At 36.1% G+C, this 20,247-nt stretch overlaps 1 protein-coding gene across 2 annotated transcripts; it reads right to left on the bottom strand.

Annotated features, from left to right (window-relative positions):
* Window positions 1-2,176: 2,176 nt before the first annotated feature.
* LOC113533051 (alpha-2-macroglobulin) lies at window positions 2,177-20,177 on the bottom strand. 2 transcript variants are annotated; one of them, XM_034310688.2, is made up of 34 exons: window positions 20,019-20,177; window positions 18,928-19,108; window positions 18,659-18,815; window positions 18,486-18,538; window positions 17,370-17,390; window positions 17,071-17,236; window positions 16,898-16,982; window positions 16,594-16,708; window positions 16,373-16,493; window positions 16,115-16,224; window positions 15,825-15,995; window positions 15,473-15,706; window positions 15,127-15,339; window positions 14,860-15,009; window positions 14,135-14,260; window positions 13,818-13,911; window positions 12,991-13,105; window positions 12,459-12,684; window positions 12,247-12,373; window positions 12,035-12,156; window positions 11,897-11,948; window positions 11,738-11,821; window positions 9,281-9,457; window positions 9,101-9,176; window positions 8,792-8,948; window positions 8,627-8,701; window positions 8,311-8,473; window positions 6,932-7,122; window positions 6,306-6,521; window positions 5,786-5,907; window positions 3,310-3,391; window positions 3,122-3,190; window positions 2,850-2,955; window positions 2,177-2,770 (listed from the first exon to the last, which is right to left on the bottom strand). In XM_034310688.2, exons 1-34 carry the CDS (start codon window positions 20,114-20,116, stop codon window positions 2,730-2,732), a joined length of 4,296 nt encoding a protein of 1,431 aa, XP_034166579.2. In that variant the 5' UTR covers window positions 20,117-20,177; the 3' UTR covers window positions 2,177-2,729. The 2 variants fall into 2 exon arrangements, with proteins under 2 accessions (XP_034166579.2, XP_053095843.1); XM_053239868.1 differs by having other exon boundaries at window positions 12,991-13,102.
* Between the last annotated feature and the right edge of the window lie 70 nt (window positions 20,178-20,247).

Here is a 20,247-nt window from a genome sequence, read left to right as displayed (position 1 = left end):
AATTTTGCTGAAAAAAACAGTGGTGGCTCGTACATTAATAAATATTAATCTTCATAAAGTCCTCATTCATAACTCCATATATTTTATATTCCTATGAATACCTCTTTTGAGTGAATGATGATTTTTAATGTTAATTTTTTATTTTTAACGTTGCTATTTGATAAGTGTAAGCCAATGTTCTATTCATGTGTTTGTCTTTTTAAGATGTTGCAATGGAGCTCGCTCACTGCACCATTTTTCTTCATAGAGTTATTATTGTATTTTTGACTAGTGGTCAAAAATGGCAATTGCAACAAGTGCTAATAGAGACCCATTGGGACATGAATCACACTGCCCCACGCTCACGCTAAGAACACTTTCAATGGAGGAGGAGCAGCAGAGAGAACAGTCAATGACAGGATTGTCAGGGTTGCAGGTTTACACCAAAGTTGTGAGGTTTAAAAATAGTTTGTGGCTGCCAAGATTGTTTTATAGCAAATAATATGAATTCAGTTTTATAAATTGCAAACAAAGGCAGAGTGTAAGTGCAGACAGTGGGCATCTTTTATGCTGGATATGAATGGATTTATTAATAAATCGTTCATAGGAGAATTTATACAAGTAATATGGTACTCATGAACATACCAAAATAAAAAAAATGTTCGTATAATAGTAGTGCTCCTGAGTGTCTGTAAATTTATACATAAGAAAACTAACTAATGTAAATCTTGATTGATCAGCTTCATATCATATAATTGAGTTACTGCACTTTTATATATTGATTATGCTGTCAAGTTTAAATAGCTTATGTTGCTATTTCAATTACACACATCAATTTAATGAAATTTTCATAAACCCAGTTTGTTAAGAGGTAGCACTAAGTGACCATTAAGTGACTGATCTGGTATGTCTCAAGCTGTAATGTGCCGAAGAGTCTCTAGTATACCATGGACAATTTTCTTCCTGTGGGCGCATGCCCTTCTGCTTTTCAAACAGGGCATCAGAGAGGGCACAACAGATCTCTGATCGAGAGACCCCAAGACACGTCTCTATGAAAAAAAAAAACAGCAACAACTAAACGTATCAGTTTCTATGTGTAATGTGCTTTGTGCTTTGCATAAGTATTCACCACTTTCCCACATTTAGTAGTATTGCAGTGTTGCAACCTTGAACTGAAATGGACTTATTGGGATTACAGTTCATGCATCTTCACAAAAGTGCTAATAATATAAAAGTTTGCAAAATTATTTATAAAATAAAAACCGGAAGACCTGTGATTGCATATGTATTCACCCCTGTTGCTGTGAAATCTCTAAATGAATCTTTTTGGAATGAGACTTGGTTACAGTAAGTTTAGAGCCCTGAGTTTATTGCTATATTTTGCCCCCTAGTGGAATACGAGACTAGCTTTTTTCTGAATATTTCTATTCAATATTGATCCAAAAGACAATTTTAATTTCAAACACAGATTCTAAATTCATTTGGTTGTCCGTGTTAGAACCTTTATCGTGCTGGTCCCATATGTTCCCTGTGCTAGATGGTGATTAAACCATGACAACTGTGGGTGATTTGGGTTTTATTGTGGTCATCAAAACATTGTGTATTGAAAGACACTGCTTTCAGGATGACAACATAAGGTTAATGGTACTTAAAAAAAACCTTGTAATTACAGTTACACAAAAATGAGTTTAAAAGGTCTGTGTACATCATGTGAATAATTCCTAAATATTCATGTAAATAATGCCAAATAGTTATTCTTAAAAATAAAACTGTAATATCAGCAGTGGCAGAACTTTGTCACAAGGTGCCCCCTGTGCACGCATTACATTTGGACCCTACACAATGGGCCTCATTTATCAATATTTTAGTTAATTCATGATCACAAGCCGAATCCTGACGATGCTACAGGCATCTCTGCCTGGGAGCCAAGAGAGAAAAACTGGCAGTACTCTCTCTCCCGTGTCAATCACAGCGACACTAGCTAATCACTGGTATCTGTGAGCTCATGTATGCTGAAGAAGGTAGATAGCACTTTCCTCTCAGTGTCACACTGCCCTGTGAATTGCATGAACAGCAGTTTGAAAAGATGCCCAAATTGGGGAGAAAAATACCGTGAAGCCTTTTTTTTTTTTTTTTTTGCATTGATGTTCTAGGAAAGCTCATCACTGGTGTCAGGCGACAGGGATGGACACAAGTGTATGTACCAACAGCTTTATTTAGAAAGCTTGCAAACACATCCAAATCATAAGGCAAACTCAGAACAGGTAACAGGCAATGGTCAGGCGAAAGGGTAAACAAGGTAAGATAAGAATAAAAAAAAAAACAGAATATCAGAATCACTAAATACAAGGCTTGGTAACAACTGGTAGCAAGGACACAGATCATATACTTTACAGTGAACTGTGGGGTTTGTGTGTGTATTTATGGTGTGGTTCATAATGGAGTCCAGATGTGCGTGATTAGTATAATAGCGACTGTGTATGTGACAGAGTCCGCGTGTGCTGGGTGTTGTATTTCGCGTCGGCCATGTCTGTAGGCTGTGTGGTGTTCTGGGAGATGTAGTGTGAAATGGTTAATTAAAAAGCTCTTAACTGTCATTTATAAATGAAGTGCCATAGAAGATATGTATGGCAAAAATCCCTTTAAAGGTCAGACATATTTATTTCACAAAAATTTCTTGTGCACAAGATAAAACCAACACACAGAAGATATCCAAAGCTTTTTTGTATCTTTAATGCAGATCTGGAAGCTTACACACAGGGGGAGTTGTACTCTGTCTCAGACTGGTCACCTGAATGAAAGAATCAGTAAGTGGAAGCAATACAGTCACAATAACAGAGTTTAAATCCCACAACCTAGGAAAATCTTACTTGTTTGGTAGTAATCATAAACTCTGATCACCGCCGGCTTGAGATTCTTGACGGGAAGCACCTGTGTAATGTGTAGCTTATAGTTGACAGGAATATTCCTTTGGAGCTGTTGGAGATACACCAGACATCATATTGTAAACACATTACATCATATCTGTTTTTCTGTTATAAATAAAACTTACATGTTTTTAGAGAGGATGTACAGCAGATGTTTGTAATATAGGTAATAATTAATGTTATGTGCAGATTTCTAAACTGTGTTCTCTTCTTACCTCTTTTATATACATGATAATATGGTCATCTTTGGAATCAACTCGTTCCACCAAAATTTGATTTTTCAGCTAAGAGAACAACACAAGAATTATTCAGCATTAGTAAATTAATACTTAACACACACACACACACACATAACTGATATTTTAACATTTTTTAAGCATTTTAGTGCATTGCTAGTCCTTACTTCACCAGGATCTGCTGTGAAGCCTGACAAGAGTTTAATGTCCACTATGATCATGTTAGTGCTGCTCAGTGCCCCATTATATCTGAAAATTGAAGACAAACAACAACAACAAAAATAAAACAAACAAACAAACAAATAAAAAATAGTAATACCAATAACTATAGCAATAATAGTACCAGATAGTAATCATTGTCACTGCAGGGTAAAGTGTCAGATATAAATACAATATGATAACAATATGATGTGTGTGTGTATTTGCTCATTAAATGTAAGAAGTCTGATGGCAATGAATTTTGTGATTTTTTTTGCAGAAGCACAGCGCCTGTCTCATGAAGTAGGTTTAAACATAGCCTGGGATCCTGACTCAGTATCCATTAACAAATCCTAACAAATTCAACTACAGTGATCTATGGTGATCAAATGCAACTAAGGTCATGTGATGTTTTAAGTTAATCATGATGTGCTCCTGAATGAGTGTGTTTGTGTGTGTATTTGTGTCTTCCCTCCACAATTATTAAAGAGATTAAGGAAGAGTCACTGTTTGGGGAGAATTGAGGGGGGTTAATGTGAACAGGACAAGCTAGGCTGAGCAGTCTGAGTTTTATGCCACAGTCACTGAGGTTTATTTTTGTTTTTAAACCAATTTAGCTAACTGATTTAGCTGTAAGTAACAGGGAATAAACTCCAGAAATGAATTTCCAGTCTCCTGTACATTTGTTAAAGATGCTACAACATTCAGTGAACATACACTAATGGCTAAACATATTTTATCATCACTGGCAATATACATTTGGTGGCTCAAATGATGGCTTATACAGGCTGTTGCCTTATAATTCTACTTTAATTGCAATACTAGCAATTAATTTTATGCTTTTTTCCCCCTTGCTCTACTAACATGGTTTTAGCTCAATGCTATTCTTAGACCCTTTACTGGTGAATGAAGATTGGATGAGGATATGTTTTTGATGGAAGACTAGAAAGCACTATATGTTTCTCTGGATAAGGCTGTCAAGGCTGTAAAGGTCACATCCATCTGGGACAACTCATTGCCACACCACCAGAGGGCACCCTCCTCCGAATTCTAAAGACACTGCCTCAGTTGCCACAGTTAATTCCTGTTGACACACTATATAAAGCATACGGTCACACACACTCACTGTTAAGCCTTACCAATATTCCCTTTTGTGTATGTTCTGAGCTGTTGTTTAATATTCTTCATATTGTGTATGACCCTTGCATTGCCTCTTTGTTTACCCATTTGCATTATCTCTTGGATTCTGGCTGATGGTGATATTAGATGTGAGAGCTAAAATCTATTATCCAATAACTTGACAGTGAAAGCTTGGATTTATAATGTAAAATAATTATATTATTATTATTATTATTATTATATAATTATTATGTTAGCAGCAATGTGTGCAAAATTTAGTGTGCGTTTCACTCTGTGTAATCAGCTGACAGGACTGTCACTCAGACTGTGTTCACTTTATTATGGTGGGATTGTTTGGGATGATTAGACTTAGCCCCCAGCTTCATGGTGTGCTTATGATTGCTGGTGGTACTGCTGTGCTCGGTTCCTCAAAGATCCAAAGTAAGTAAGGAATAACACTTGACAGACAGTGCTGTTATTATGATAATGGTTATGATATGGCATGACGCGCAGGGGGAGTAGTGCACCCCCTGAAGTGCCTTATTTTTGTATAACTGCATGGGCTGGAGTACATTTTTCTGCTTATACAACATCGACTTGTTATCAGTTACAATGTTTAATTTTTTAAATTAACAACATATTGCACATTTTAATGGTTTATAGTTAGATTTAATGTTGCGGAACGTCAAGTTCATGGACAAAGTAGTTCCCGTTCTCACTTACGTTATAGGTGTGATAAACACATGCTATAGGTGTGATAATACAAGAATGTATTAGGACGGGCTCATTAATATTAACCTCTTGTTCATGTTTAAACTACTACTGTCCAAACCATGCTGTTATACAAAAATAATTCACACCTTCTAACCAATCAGATTCGAGAATTTAACCTCTTTGTTTAATCTGCTTTAAGACATTTGTTATTTTATATATATATATATATACACATATATATATATGTGTGTGTGTGTGTGTGTGTGTGTAAATATAAATATATATAGTTATATATACAAAAATATAAATAATCTGATGAGGATGACAAAAATGAAACTTTATATTAACTTTTTTGCTAGCCCACTGATAACAGCTGCCCCTGATATAGCCATGATATTTACATGTAATAAGTCATTGATTGGTTGTGTAATTCTTGCCTAATATTGCTGAATGTAATATTCATAGCATTTTTCTGTGATATAATTTGCACTCATTTAATGTAAAAAAATAAATAAATAAATAAATAGATGGACTACTTAAAATCTGTTTCTAAATCACCTGAAGAAATCAGCCACTGTTTTTCTCATATTAGTTCAAGGATATCATTCTTACGTGGCAGTGAAATTGATTGCCAGAGTGTGTCCGAATGATTTTGTGCAGTTTCCATCAGTTGTAGCCGTGATGCTCAGTGTACTGGTGTGAGTAGGTGTGGGGACATTGTAGAAAAGTGCTGTCTGCAAGTGGGGATAAAAGAATGTCATTTATAATGGCAGAAATCCATCAGAACAGCCATTCAAATTTAAGAAGTTGTTGAATTGGCTGTAAATTACTAATACTATAAATAAATCAATAATTCAAATGAATAATTCTAATAATAATCTAATAATAATAATCCAATTCTTTTAAGAGGGGTTGAAAGTCTTTATAAAACTTTTTTTTTTTTAATTACTATTAATACTGTCTTTTTTAATAAATTCATTTGACTGGGCATATTATGTTTAGTGTGAAAATCAGACTTAGTCCAGTATATTTTTTTGCTGTTATTATGTAGTAAACAAGGAATTGTGAAACCTTTATTGAAAAAACTGATTTGTCAGTAGATTGATAAAGCTCTTATTAAAGATGTACTGACCTGCACTGACACACAGCTGGAGCCCTTCACTTCAATGCTGTATTTGCCAGGAACATCCTGCAATGATCTTTCTTGGAACAGTAACTTGTTGTTTTGGTTCACATCAAAGGTGTGACTGTGTCCATCTGCTGACTTTACAGTTACTGTGCTAGAGCCGTCTGAGCTGAACACTTTAGTGGAGTACAGAGCCAGAGCTTGGAGGGCCACAACTGTGTCCTGATTAAAAGAGGAGGAAATTACTATATATTTTGAAAAATATATAGTATGTGCTTGTTGAACCTCCCTCCAAAAGCATGAGCATTAACATGTAGTTGATCCCGCTTTGTGGCTAACAGCATCCACTCTTCTGGGATGGTTTTGCATAAGGCAACAAAAACTTATAAACTTTTTATCTCTACAGTTACTGCTCTGCTGAACAATTAGAAGTTTGTTCTTAATATGAAAAGGGAACTTTTTAGAAATCCATAGTTTTTGTCAACATTTATACTGTTTAGTGTGTGTGTGGTTTTTTTTTTTTGGTGAATTGTTGTTTTATGTGCTGGTTGTTGAGGCCTATTAAAGGTCAAATTTGTTAAAGGTCAAAAATATACTGAAATTGCATAAAGGGCTGCAAATCAGTTGAGTACCTGGGTGGATGAAAAGCCTCCATAAGGATTTTGCTGCTTCACCAGCCAGCTGACTATCCTATTAGCATATCCCAAATCAGCAGCAGAGAGTTGACCTGCAGTGAGAACAGCTAGCAGCACGTAGGAACTGATTTCCACTGACAAGGCCCAAGAGTCATCTGATGCTGACTGAGACCAGTGAAGCCGACCATCTAAAATGAAAGAGACACAAGATAGTTAACACATATAAGCATCCCCTAATCACTAGAGTCCTTGAATTTCTGGTACTACAAGCCAGGATCCCTCCTGTCCTGCTAATTTAAAAATTTTCTTAGAATTCTTATCTTCTAAGATAAGATAAGAATGTCTGATGTTTTAAAGTATATCAGTGTACCAAATAAATTAGGTAATCATGCCTCAACCATTATATAGCCTAGTGTCATGTTTCTCCTGCTATGCCATTATTTGAAATAATTCCAAATGATTCTGTCATATAGATACTTAGCTAGCATAGCCACAGGAAATTATTACCCCTAAGCTTGATAGCCAAATCAAATACATCGTCATATACCATGTTTTTCATGTAAATCGATTTTAAATTTAAATTAGTTTAAATTTAAAAGGCAATTTGTGCAATGATTTCACAAATTGGCCAACAGACTGTATTGCTAAATACACTCAAATGCCACATTCGCAATCTAAATAGTTAAGTAGATAACAATATAGATTAGACTTCCTAATCAGGTCCTCAATGCAACAGAGTTATTAGCTGAGTGTGATATGGATGGCCAGAGGAACAGGCTATTAACTAACTATTTTCCAAAGAGGAAAGATGATGTTGGTGTTAATCCTGCTCATTTAAGTCTTCACGGTATCATGTGTTTTTGCCACCCCTCCCTCTAAATAAATAAATAAATAAATAAATAAATAAAAATAATAATAATTTAAATGCCAAAACTGATAAACAAGTAATACTGATATCTGTAGGTCTAAGGATAAGGCCAGCTAAATGTAGCTACTTAAATTAAGCCCTGGGGGGAGAAGAAGACACAGATAATTTTAACTCCTGAATAACATTACCATAACACAATCTCATGATAGCATATTCATTCATTCATTCATTCATTCATCTTCCTGGTCAGGTGTTCTGTGAATCCAGAGCCTATCCGAGGAACACTGGGCATGAGGCAGGAATGCAGCCTCGATGGGATGCTAGTCTATCACAGGACACCATGCACACACACATTAACACACTCCGTCATACCTAGGGGCCACCCACTGGTAGGAAAGAAACCCATTTCGACTTGGAGAGAACAGGTGAAACTCCATAAACTCTAACTTGAGTTTAATTTTAACTGTAACACATCTATATGGTACAACTTATTCTAACCATCACATACCTCCTGTAATAGCAAGACTATGCAACTCTTTTAGTAAGTGCTCTCTAGTGTCATTCTCTCCAGCCAGACTGAAAGTGTAGGCCAACAGTGCAGTGGTGTAGGTGTTTGTCAGGTGACTAATAGAAGATTTTAGGCACAACAGTCCTTTATTCACAACAGGATCCTACAATCAAAATATACATAACTGTAAATTAGAAAACGCAATAGTTTGGAACATTTCCCTTTCCAGTTAGAGCTTTATTATGATCTTTTTTGTAGAGCATCCGTATAGAATCATGTCATCTGAAAGCAAAAATTTCCCGTGTCATGCTCTTACCTGCACTGTAATGCCCAATTCAAGGAATGACGCAGTGATGTAGGCAGTAATGGTCACATCATCATTTACACCACCCTGGAATACATGGGAAATTAGATTATTAGGATAGGTATATATATTCATACATGTATTCTCTAGCATGGACTGTCTTAAAACCATACACACCTTCATTCTGTTACTGAACAGGCGTCCCTGTCGTATAAAACAGCCATCTGTTCTTTGCATACTTATGAGCCATTGCTTTGCACTGTTAATGATTTCTGGATCAATAAAGATGTAACGTTGTGCTTTGCCAAAGGTCCTCAAGACAAAAGCAGTTAACCTGGTGATGGAGATTTATTTGTGTCCATAAGTAAAATATATGTATGTGCAACAGTTCGCAAAGTAATTTCACAATGACTGAAAAGTGTTAGATAAAAGTAGATTTGAGTTTTTAAACATTTGTATCATTACTACTACCTATAAAATTCTTACCATGTGTTCCCCTCTCCACTGCCAAATGTGCTATATGCACCGCTATAATGTTTATAGTTTAGCTGCCTCTGGTATCCTGTGTAAAGACAAATGATTGATTCTGATTACTTCAGCAAGAATATATTCAGGATAGCTATTGTTGACCTGTAAAATTAAAAAAAGAAATATAATCTCACTGACCACTCTTAAGGAAACCTGTAGCCCTCTCACGGATAGCTGTGGTGAGCTGCTCAGTGTTCTCTAGATACTGAAGAATGTAGATATTGGGGGCGAGGAGTGCAATGTTTTGTTCACCACAGCCATATGGCATCTGTAGCAGCCCATCTAGATTTTTTAACGCACGACCAAGTATGTCTCCTACATAAGAACACAATAATATTCTTTACTTAGAAAAATACATTGCTTTAAATTTTTTTTTCTTAGTCTAATTATATTGCTTTACCTGACAAGTAGAAAAGTAGAATTCATAAAAAAATTCAGACCACACAAGTATACAAGAGGAAAGACAAACAAGAATTAATCTACTAGATATTTCTTCATGTTTTTTAATGTTCAGCCACTGTATTTAAGACTCCACTACAGTGGTGCCCACACTCATGACAATGTTCTGGCTTCCATGTGCTTGCACCAATATCATCCCTAATCTCACCTGGGCATACTGTCCAGTTATTAAATTTACAATGCAACCTGACAGACAGCCTATATAACTTGATAAATAATGCTGGTTGTCTAGTTACCTATGTAGCTGGATACATTTGCACTTATGGCCAAAGGTTTACATACGTACACCTAGGCTAAACACATTCAGACTCAATTTTTCAGAATTTCTCAGGTCAGGGCTTTGTGCTGGCCACGCCAGAACTTTCATTTTGTTGTTTTTAAGCCATTTTGTTGCAACTTTGGAGGTATGCTTAGGATCATTGTCCTTCTGGAAGACCTGGTTGTGACCAAGTTAACTTTCTGGCTAATGTCTTGAGGTGTTGCTTCAGTATTTCTAGATAATCCTCCTTCCTCATGAGGCACGTACATATATTCTGAAATGCACCAATCACTTTTCCAGCAAAACAACCCCACAAAAGCACCACCATACTTCACAGTTTGGATGGTGTTCTTCATATTAAAAGCCTCACCCTTTTTCTTCCATACATATCACTGATCATTATGGCAAACAGTTCAATTTTTGTTTTATCTGACTAGTGAAAACTCATCCAAAAGGCTAAATCTTCATTCTGGTGATCACTTGCAAACTTCAGTCTGGTTTTTTTAATGCCAGTCTTGGAAAAGCACGACTTCTTCCTTGCGCGACAGCCTTTTATGCCATGGCAATGTAGGACTCTATTAATGGTAGATGTACAGTATATACTTTGTTACCCGATTCTGCCAATTCCTTCACCAGTTCGTTTGTTGTCTTGTGGTTCAATTGAATTTTTTCAGACCAACGTTTGTTCATCTCTGGGAGTTAATTTGTGCATCCTTTCTGAATGATGCAGTGTCTGTGTAGTTCCAAGATTTTTATATTTGCATAAAATTTTTTGTGCAGATGCTCATGGTACCTTCAGTTGTTTGCAAATTGCTTCTAAGGAGGAACTGGACTTGTGGTCTTCACAATGATTTCCTGAGGTCTTGGCTGAGTTGCTTGGATTTTCCCAGTGTTTAAAGAACAAAGACGCACTGACTCAAAAGGTAGGCCCTTAAATGCAGCCAAAGGTGTGCTCCCATTAACTCTTAATTACAATTGGCCAATCAGGAGCTTCTAATAGACATTACATCAATTTCTGGAATCTTTGAGACTATTTAAAGAGAAAGCTTGGTGTATGTAAATGTTTCAACTCTGGAATTCTGTTGTAGTGAATTAAAGCTGAAATAAGTCTGTCTAATCGACAGTATTTAAATTACCTCTGATGTGAACAAATTAGATGCCCTAATAGTCTTTGCATATGAAATGTATGGTAATGTGAGATGTGTGGAGTTGTGATACTGAGAAAACTGAAACTGGATATCTTTAGCCTAGGTTTATGTAAACTTTTGGCTTCAACGGTAATCATAGTTGTATTTTCTCTAAAGACACAAGCTAGCAGGTGAATTTATGGAACGGTTACTGCCTAAGACAGTTGCAGCAAACATTGTACTTTTTTCCCCCAAACACAATATTAGTATATCATTACTATAAGAGATAAGACAGTTATCATAAAAAATCATAGAAAATTTATTATACACGCCTAATAGTGAACCTGACTAGAAATGGGTATTTCAAGTCTTTTTAAGGAGCCAGAACTTTGGATTCATTCAATTTGTATTAAAATCTTTTGAAACTCCTATCAGTTCAATTTACTTCAAGCGTTGAGACTAATTAATAAACTGGTCATGCCTAAAGATTAGCAGTTAAGTCCATAGTACAGTCAACTCAACTTAATGAAAATAAATATAGTCAATTCCAAAATTTTTGGCAACCCTCATAAAATTAAGCAGAATGAAAATACAGTATATAAAAATGATATATGCATGCTTTATAGTCTTTTATAATGTCATATACTTTTCTATTGTTTCTGTTGCCAAGAACACATTTTAAAACTAAAACTTATGGCATATAAGATATTTACTTTTAATTTAATTTTTTATCCTATTTTTCTCTCTTACCAAGTACTGAGACAGAAGCTCGTGTTGATCCCTCTATTACATCCTCAGGAAGAGTCAACTCCAACTGCTCTGAAACACTGTTGCCTGTAAGTGAAAGTAGTTTATTAATTATCTAGTGACACAGTATTGTGGGCACCAGTTTATATGTGTAAGTCTAACCTTGTGGGCATAATAACCAGCTTTGGCTCTTTGTCTTTTCAGTTCCTTCAGCCTACATGGGAATAAAGTGTTATTAAATCATAGAAACAATTAGCCTAAGCATAAATTTTCTGATTAGACTATTTTAAAGTCACTAACCTGTACAATCAGGCTTCGTGTAACTGTGTCAATACGGCCTCTTTCTGGAACACTCACAATCTTATTGTCACACACAGTCTGGGATTGTTCTGCCTCTGCACTCACTGTCACTTTCAAGACTCCTGTAGCATAATAACAAACTCTTCAATTCTCCACAATATAATGCAATAGACATGAGGTTCTGTCTCAGCTGAAGAGGTTTTAAGTCTCACCAAGCACAGTGGGAATCAGAGTCCATTTGAAGGTTTTTCTGCCATTTGCACACAGGCAGGATGAATACTCGCCATCAGAAGAGGGTTTCAGAGTGTAGTCTGAGGAAGCCGCTGGAGTCATTTTAACCTGATGATGAGGCACAGGTGATAAATTTTCTGTGCATCTCATATGTTACAATATTTGTGAAGATGTAATCTCTGCCTTATAGTACCATAATGCATTTGGAAAGATAATTGAAGACAGTGGCCTTCAGCTCAAAAACCTCTCCCCGGATAATGGAGTAAGGCAACGAGAGCTCCAGGAAGAAGGGCTGAAATACAGTGAGCTGAACAGGAGGAGCCAGTCCCAGACCCCTAGAGGACACGCAGAAAGCCTCTGTCTCCCAAGTGGTGATGGTGTCAGGAACAGTGACAGGAAGCTGTGCTGATCCAGAGTCCCTGTCAAAAACCCTTAAATTTCAAGCTTTTCTTTTACTTATCATCAAAGGAATGATGCATTATTCAGTATATTGTAACTAAGTTTATTGTAACTCAGTACAGTCCCAGTGTATATGCTAATAAAATTTCCTGAAAAGTTGTCCATGGCAAAGTTTATCTATTTAAGTCTAAGAAGCACTGTGGAAATACATCCATTTAGGGAACAAGTGCACTGATTTTCATTATTTTCTGTTACTTTATTTTTAAAATTCTAAAAAAAAAGCAAATTGCCAAATAAAAATAAAAATAAAATGCTGATTCACTAACCGAACTTCAACAAGTTGCCATATCCAAGTTTCTGGGAAGAATTTGCGAACTGTTTTGATGGGTTCATAAGGTCCTGATGATAGTGATTCTAACAGGAAGTAATCTGTAAAATCTTCTGTCACGTGAGGCATTGCAAATCAGCAAAATCATAAATAATTAACATAACTTATACAAAAGATATTATACCTGAGGGAAGTAAGTACTTGAAGCTTATAATGACTATCATAACGGTACCCATTGGGGACATATCAACTCCATAAAAATACGTAATATTCTGATACACAATTTAGTGTACATACACCATATGGCCAACAGTTATATGTGCTTGTTGTGTAGCCTTTCCACTAGATTTTGGAGAGTGGCTGTGGGGATTTGTGCTCATTCAGCCACAAGAGCATTAGTCAGGCCAGGCACTGATGTCAGGTGAGGAGGCCTGGGGTGCAGTCGGCATGTCAGTTCACCCCAAAGGTGTTCAGTGGGGTTGAGGTCAGGGCTCTGTGCAGGCCACTCAAATTCTTTCACTCCAACTTTGGCAATTCATGGCTTTATGCACCTCACTTTGTGCACAGGGGTGTTGTCATGCTGGAACAGGTTTGGGCCCCTTAGTTCAAGTGAAGGAAAATTGTAATGTTACAGTATAATAAGACATCCTATACAATTGTGTGCTTACAACTTTGTGGCAGCAGTTTGGGGAAGAACTACATATGGGTGTGATGGTCAGGTGTCCACAAACTTTTGGCCATATAGTGTATCTTATTTGTAGGAACAAGAAACTCCACATTATTGAACAATAATATGAGAAAAAGCCCTGGATGTAGGATAATTACCATAAACATCACCACGATGATACTCCACACCTTTGTATATCAAACAGCGAGGATGTCTAATAGCCAAATTTGTTGCCATCTTCAGCCCCACTCCCTGTCACATGATAATAAGTCATAGTGTCAGTGTAGTACATCACTGAACAGTGATCCAGGAACCAGGCAGTTTCAAATTAAAATTCACTCTTCAAGTATTAAATAAAATGTATTTTAGTCTTTTCATTCTTGATTTGTTTTTAGATTAATAACTCTCACAAACATATATAATTAGTAATTACACAATCAGTTGTGCTACATTTTACAACCAGTCAATCTGTTACCTTTAATGTATTGTAAACTTGGTCAATCTGTTCATCCCGTCGGGGTCTAACACGCAAGCACTCCAGATAATCTTCATCCATATTGGGATAATCTGATACTGATGTTACTGGTAACAATTCATATATCTGTGGAATTATACAATAATAACAGCAAATTAACAATGAACTTCATATCATTATAACACACGTGCACAGTAAACTTTGTGACCTGTGTAAGGAAGCTTTTGCATATAAGATTTTATTTAAATTGACATGAGATGTACCAGACCAACGAATAGAGGTCTCAGTCTCTGGCAATCCAATCCCTTGAATTGAAAATTAAAGTACAGGTATATGAACCCAGCTGTAGGGCCAAACCCCCAGACATCACAGCTGGTGAGCACCTCAGCATTCCTATCCTAGAGAGACAGTTCCCCCATTCTATATAAGAGTTATAAGAGCTATATATTCAACCATAGTAACTTATATAGTTATAACTCATGAAAAGAGAGACAATGTAATGTAGAAGGCTATAGAAATATAGCTTGCAGCATTTAAAACCATGGCATATATACTGTCATCTAAGAAGCAAATGAAAAAAATTACATTAAAAATGAATAGATTAAGCAAAAAAAAAAAAAAAAAAACCTAAAGGTTAAAAAACAAACAAACAAAACAAAACAAAACAAAAACAACCAAGCACTAGTATATAGTGAATGTTCAGTATATCTTAATCTTAATTTCACCTTGTCAGTGTTTAGGCGTTCTCCAGACTCCAAGATGAACACACTCTGATCCACAACACTGAGGCCGCACAGTGAACCAGGATGAGCTGTGAGCTCGAGAGTGTTCTTCTCACCAGGAACTGCTTTAGAAGGAGAGAACTGTAGCGAAACCTGGAGTCCATGATGAAAACAAGTTTAGACAGGTTTAGGAGTTTTTTTTGGCAAAAAATTAGCAATCAGACTAACTGATTGAATGTAAAAAGTTAATAATTATGGTGCTAGCTTTACCTTATTTCTGAAACATTTTTCCACATCAAAATTCTTGCTAGCAGCAATGATGTTCTCACTGGGAAGGACAGAGTACCCCACCACCTGCACTACAGGAGCCAGCTCAGCAACAACAGATAGTTTGAATGAGATTTTTCCTTTTCTGACATCTGTAGAGTCTTCCATTTCAACTTTCTCATGCCCATGATGGACTATGGCTCCTTTAGATAAGACCTGAACCAGAGAGTCAAAATATATGATAATTTGACATTTAACACTGTCCATTTAGAGCTGCTGGAATGAAGGTAATACAGGCGGCTTGCATTTTCTGTCTCATTAAACATACTATTTTACTGCATGTACTTACCATGTATATAAGATCAAAACTGTAACTTTCAGTAGTTTCCCCAACAATATAGTAGTTAATGGTTATGGGAATTTCAGCACCACACTTAAATGGTTCCTCTGAGCTCTCTATTGACAGTTCACTGAATACTGGATTATAAGGTGTGGCAGGTTGGAGCAGCTGTATACGTGCATTAGCAGTTGTAAAGTATGGTGTTTTGCATGCATGGCATTTTTCCTCTGGATAGATACTTGCCTAGATAACAGTGAGACACAGGAACAATAATAACAGTAAAATTGTTTATGGAAGAAATTATACTTAATATGTATTTGTTTTTTCTTTTTTGGGAAGTGACTGACTCATCATATCATACCATCAATCTTATCTCTCTTGTAGGATGTTCAGGTGAAGCGATTGAGAAGTTTGCTAATCCATTACTATCTGTAGTAAGATTAAGTAGTAACTTTTGAGACCACTGTTCACCTTCTGAAAGATACACCTTCTTGTTTGGAATTGGTCTTCCACTGAAGGTAGTAACTTTAATCTGTTGATCAGGGAAAGAGGAATTGCTGTCAAGATATTATCAAACAAAACCAATAACAAAAATCCAAAAATACTAAAAAAAAAAAAAAAAAAAAGTATAAAAATACATAAAATTAGTACCTTTCCTTCTATAACTTTTCCCCGTTCAAAGTTTGTTGGTGAATCAAGGATTTCCACTTTACCAATTTTGAAAGAGAGGTTTATTGTTTTGGATTTCACCATGGCAATGTCTAAACAAAAGGAAACAAATCACAATATGTTATTATGACATATAAAATAAAATTCTGTTAATGTATAATATTAAGCATACAATTTAAATTTAGCAGTCAGATTGCTACAGAATGTCTGCTAATTTTGAGAAATCTGTTACTGATTCACCTGTTCCTTCCTCTGTGAGTGTAATAGTAACATTAAGCTGATTCCTAAAATTATGTTCAAATTCAGTATTCATGAAGGTTGACACATTGATGAAAGAAAATGCACAGCCAGTTTGACTCATCTATGGGAACAAATACAACTAGTGAGACTCATTTCATTAGAGAGAGAGAGAGAAAGAGAGAGAGAGAAATATTTGTCTGTGAAGTGTGTTATATACATACCTCCACAGTTTCACTCAGACAGGGTGAAATCATTGGGGCCTCATGAGAGCTCTGCCAAAATGTCCGGCACACCTGCACCACTGCTTGACCAGCTACTGGTTGTCCATAAGTGTACCTTCATATCATACAGTTTCAATAAAATATACATAAATCCTAGCATGTATAATATATACGAGATAAATATCATATAAACATGTGCTAGACATTCAGTTGTGTCAACAGTGTGCAATGCATTTACTGTAATAAAACTGAATTTTTAAGAGATTTCTTTGCTCAATTTTTGAGAAAAAAACTTGAAAATTACTTTCCACAAACTTCTAGCTTCAGTTCCTCCTCACCGACACTGTGTTCTTCTGGTGCTTTTACTGTGACTTCGAACTTTGGTAAAACTAAAAGTTAAGTTTTTGTTAAAAGTTAAAAGTTTTGTTTGATACATCTGTAAAAAAACACTCCAGTGTTACTAGTAATGTCATTTACCATGCTTTTCCACCTTAAATTGGTGTGTGATCAACCGATTTCCAGTGTCAGCGATTAACTGATAAAGTCCCTGTGGAGCTTCAGCATTTAGCTCATGAGAAAGCTGGAGTATCAGACCTCTCGAGGACACATTTGTCCACTGACCAATCCTGTTCTGATGATTATCCTGTTTGGTTCCACAAAAGATAACTACAATTAGCTCGGTGTTGTGAATACACTGAGGAAGCATTGCATTATAGATATTACAAATGAACAAGGGCGTCATAAAATATATAATATTGTGTATGATTTTACTTTACCTGAAGACTCACTGTGCTGTACTGTGGAGTATAAGACAAAACATCAAATTTTCAAATATAAAATAATTGAAACACAATAATACAACAAAGAGGCGACTTTTAAAAAAAAATCCTTTCGTTAAATGTTCATACCTTTTTTCCAGGGAATAATCAAACATCCTTACGTGCAAAACAATCGGGTCCCTTAGAAAACTGGTGGACTAGATTTTAAAGTTATTCAGCCACTTCAAGACGAGCTGTATCAACCTGATGAGTGGAAGTCGAGGCAGGCAGGCGAAGTCGAAGCATGAGTTGTCCATGCTTACAATCAATATTCAGCAGACTGGGAAGCCAGGATTTAAAAAACAGAACAGGATTGGTACCTTCCTCTCCCTCAGGTAGGCCAATTATTCTGATGTTGCACCTCCTGCTTCTATTCTCCAAGTCATCTATTTTGTCCAGAGCAGTTTCGAGGGTCGCCTTTATCTTGACCAAGTTTGCATTATCTTTGACAACTGTGTCTCCCATCCTGGATATACGCGACTCAGCTCCAGCAACGCGGTTTCCCACCTCTGCAACACGTGCCGTTACGGCAGAGAGCTTCTCCATCAAAGGGTCAATTCTGTTCTCAAGCGCTTTATCTACACCTGCGAGGACTTCCGAAGTAATGCGCTTAACTAGCGCGTCCATTTCACCAGCGGTTAACGATACCTCAGCCATCTTGGTTGTGTGCACGGGAGTCGATAGTTTCGATTGTTTTCGTCTTCTGAGCGTGTAATTTAGATTCACACTTTTCTCTGACATACTTTGCCTCGGCCACACTCAGAATAACACCAATTAAGGAAGACTATTCGGTCTGAAAAAGTTAAAATCAAAGGGCTCAGCAGCCGCTCAGCAAAAGTACGACTACTCCGCCATCTTGCGTCACGTGACTCCCAATTGAAACACAATAAATATCCAGCACATTGTAACAAAAAAAAAAAAAAAAAAAATTTTTATTCAATGGAAATTGTACCATATAAAAATACACTTTGACAGGAGCAACTTTGGTCTGTGATAATGTAAATGACAATCGAGCACCCTGTTGTACTGTTAAATTGGAATCCTTTATAAATTAACATAAAACTCTTCTCTTACTTTTTGTTCAAATGGGATGAAATTAGAATCCATAGAGACAATTCTGAAATTCACTGTGGGAAACAATAATAGTGAAAAGTTTTGAGTTGCACCTTCAGTAAAAATTCAAATTTCATTAAATAGTTTAAATTGAAAACTGAAAAATAGTGAGGCATATTGCAGGAATGAATCACCTGTTTGGCCTGGATTGTAGATGGGTTTATCAGTCTGAATAAATACCAGTGTGTTGTAGGATTTAAACATCACTTTCCTTTTCTCTGTCATCTTAAAACTTTCACCTTTGACTTCTACTTTGATCTCCTGCACTGATTCACCCTCAACCTGTGGAGCCTGTAGAGATGTATTCCATGTTATACCACATAGATTAACTAGTCAACTAACCTAATAATATATTAACAAGCTAAACAAACAAACAAACATATACATTTCTGGGATTTCTTACCTCAAAATGAGAGCAGTGGTGAATCTCCTTTTCCACTGTCTCTTGTAAAAGAGTTCTGCTCTGGTTGTTGTGAACCAGATAAATGTTCATTTGCAGAGTCTCATTAGGCTTCAGAAGACTCACACAGAACTTTGCATCAGAGCCAGACTCTATTACTGCAGGAAATGTCACCATGAAATATCTAAAGACAAAAATGAAGGTTTAAGATTATTTTCAACTGATTCATATGTAATCAATGAAAAATGGAGAAAGGTTATGTAAGTAAACTATTGTAGCCAGATCAGAGGACCTGATAAATTGAAAGGTCATATGCAAAGTCAAAGATTAGTTAAAAAGCCTACAGCTACCCTATGATATTGGACTAACTTTTGTAAAATCACACATAGTTATAGCAGGATGTCTGTTCCACAGGTTATGTAGACTTGTATTAAGTAACTTGTTATAGAGTCATTGTATTGGTGCAGCTTCTTGTTACTCATGACTCATTTCATTATGGTGTGTGTCTCACCACAGTGGTATCATTGCAATAATAATAATAATAATAATAATAATAATAATAATAATAATAATAATTTTTGATAATAGATATTGTGACCTTTCCTTTCTTCAATGAGTCATGCTTTTTTTTCTGAGCCCATAACAATTGCAGATTCTTCCCCACACCTGAAGTCAGTTCTGATAAGGTGGATTTTTTCATCTGTAGGTTGAAACCTTTGTGTAATGTGACTAAATTTGGTTCTTTTTTTTTTTTGCAGTGTGTGAGACCAGTGAAGCTTTGTTTACATTGTGTGTTTCCAAGTCATTTTTGCTGTGTTTGCACAGTCTGCCACTGCACACTCCCTGGCTGCAGTTTCTTGTTGGAGTCCTGTATCTAGTTATATAAGCTACAACTATTATAAATTTTCCTAATTCATTGTCTAGTTCAAAATACTAATACATAAAAAAAACAACAAACAGAAAAAAACTCATCTGTTTGAAACTAATTTAATGTAAATATACAGTAAGTATTTAATGTTGTATAATAGTTTTACACAGTGGCTACAAGATCTGGGATAGTTCATGACAACGATGTAAAATTATATGATACTTACGGTCCTGAGGTTTGTCCATAGACAGAGAGAAAGAGGAAGCTGGCTAACAGTAGCCTTATCCTTATATGGACCCAACCGACCACCATGATGAAGACCATCAAAAGTGCCAAGCTGTAAAGGCTGAATGCCTTTTTAATGATACCAGTCCGCCTGCACTCATCCTCTCATCGATGATTAACCACAATCTGAGCAAATATAGCAATCTGACTACATATAATTAGCCCCTTAT

This window comes from Pangasianodon hypophthalmus, chromosome 14 (assembly GCF_027358585.1).
Source record: "Pangasianodon hypophthalmus isolate fPanHyp1 chromosome 14, fPanHyp1.pri, whole genome shotgun sequence".
Taxonomy (NCBI): domain Eukaryota; kingdom Metazoa; phylum Chordata; class Actinopteri; order Siluriformes; family Pangasiidae; genus Pangasianodon; species Pangasianodon hypophthalmus.
Note: the sequence above shows the minus strand (reverse complement) of the source record. Positions and strands in the feature narration are given on the sequence as shown.

Bases quoted from the DNA above. Each gene is read 5' to 3' on its own strand.
- LOC113533051 (XM_034310688.2), bottom strand. From the start codon at position 20,116: ATGGTCTTCATCATGGTGGTCGGTTGGGTCCATATAAGGATAAGGCTA. The intron at 9,177-9,280 runs GTCAGTGAGATT...GTCTTTACACAG, and splicing joins TACAGGTTTCCTTAAGAGTG to GATACCAGAGGCAGCTAAAC. The intron at 2,771-2,849 runs GTAAGATTTTCC...TCTTTCATTCAG, and splicing joins TTATGATTACTACCAAACAA to GTGACCAGTCTGAGACAGAG.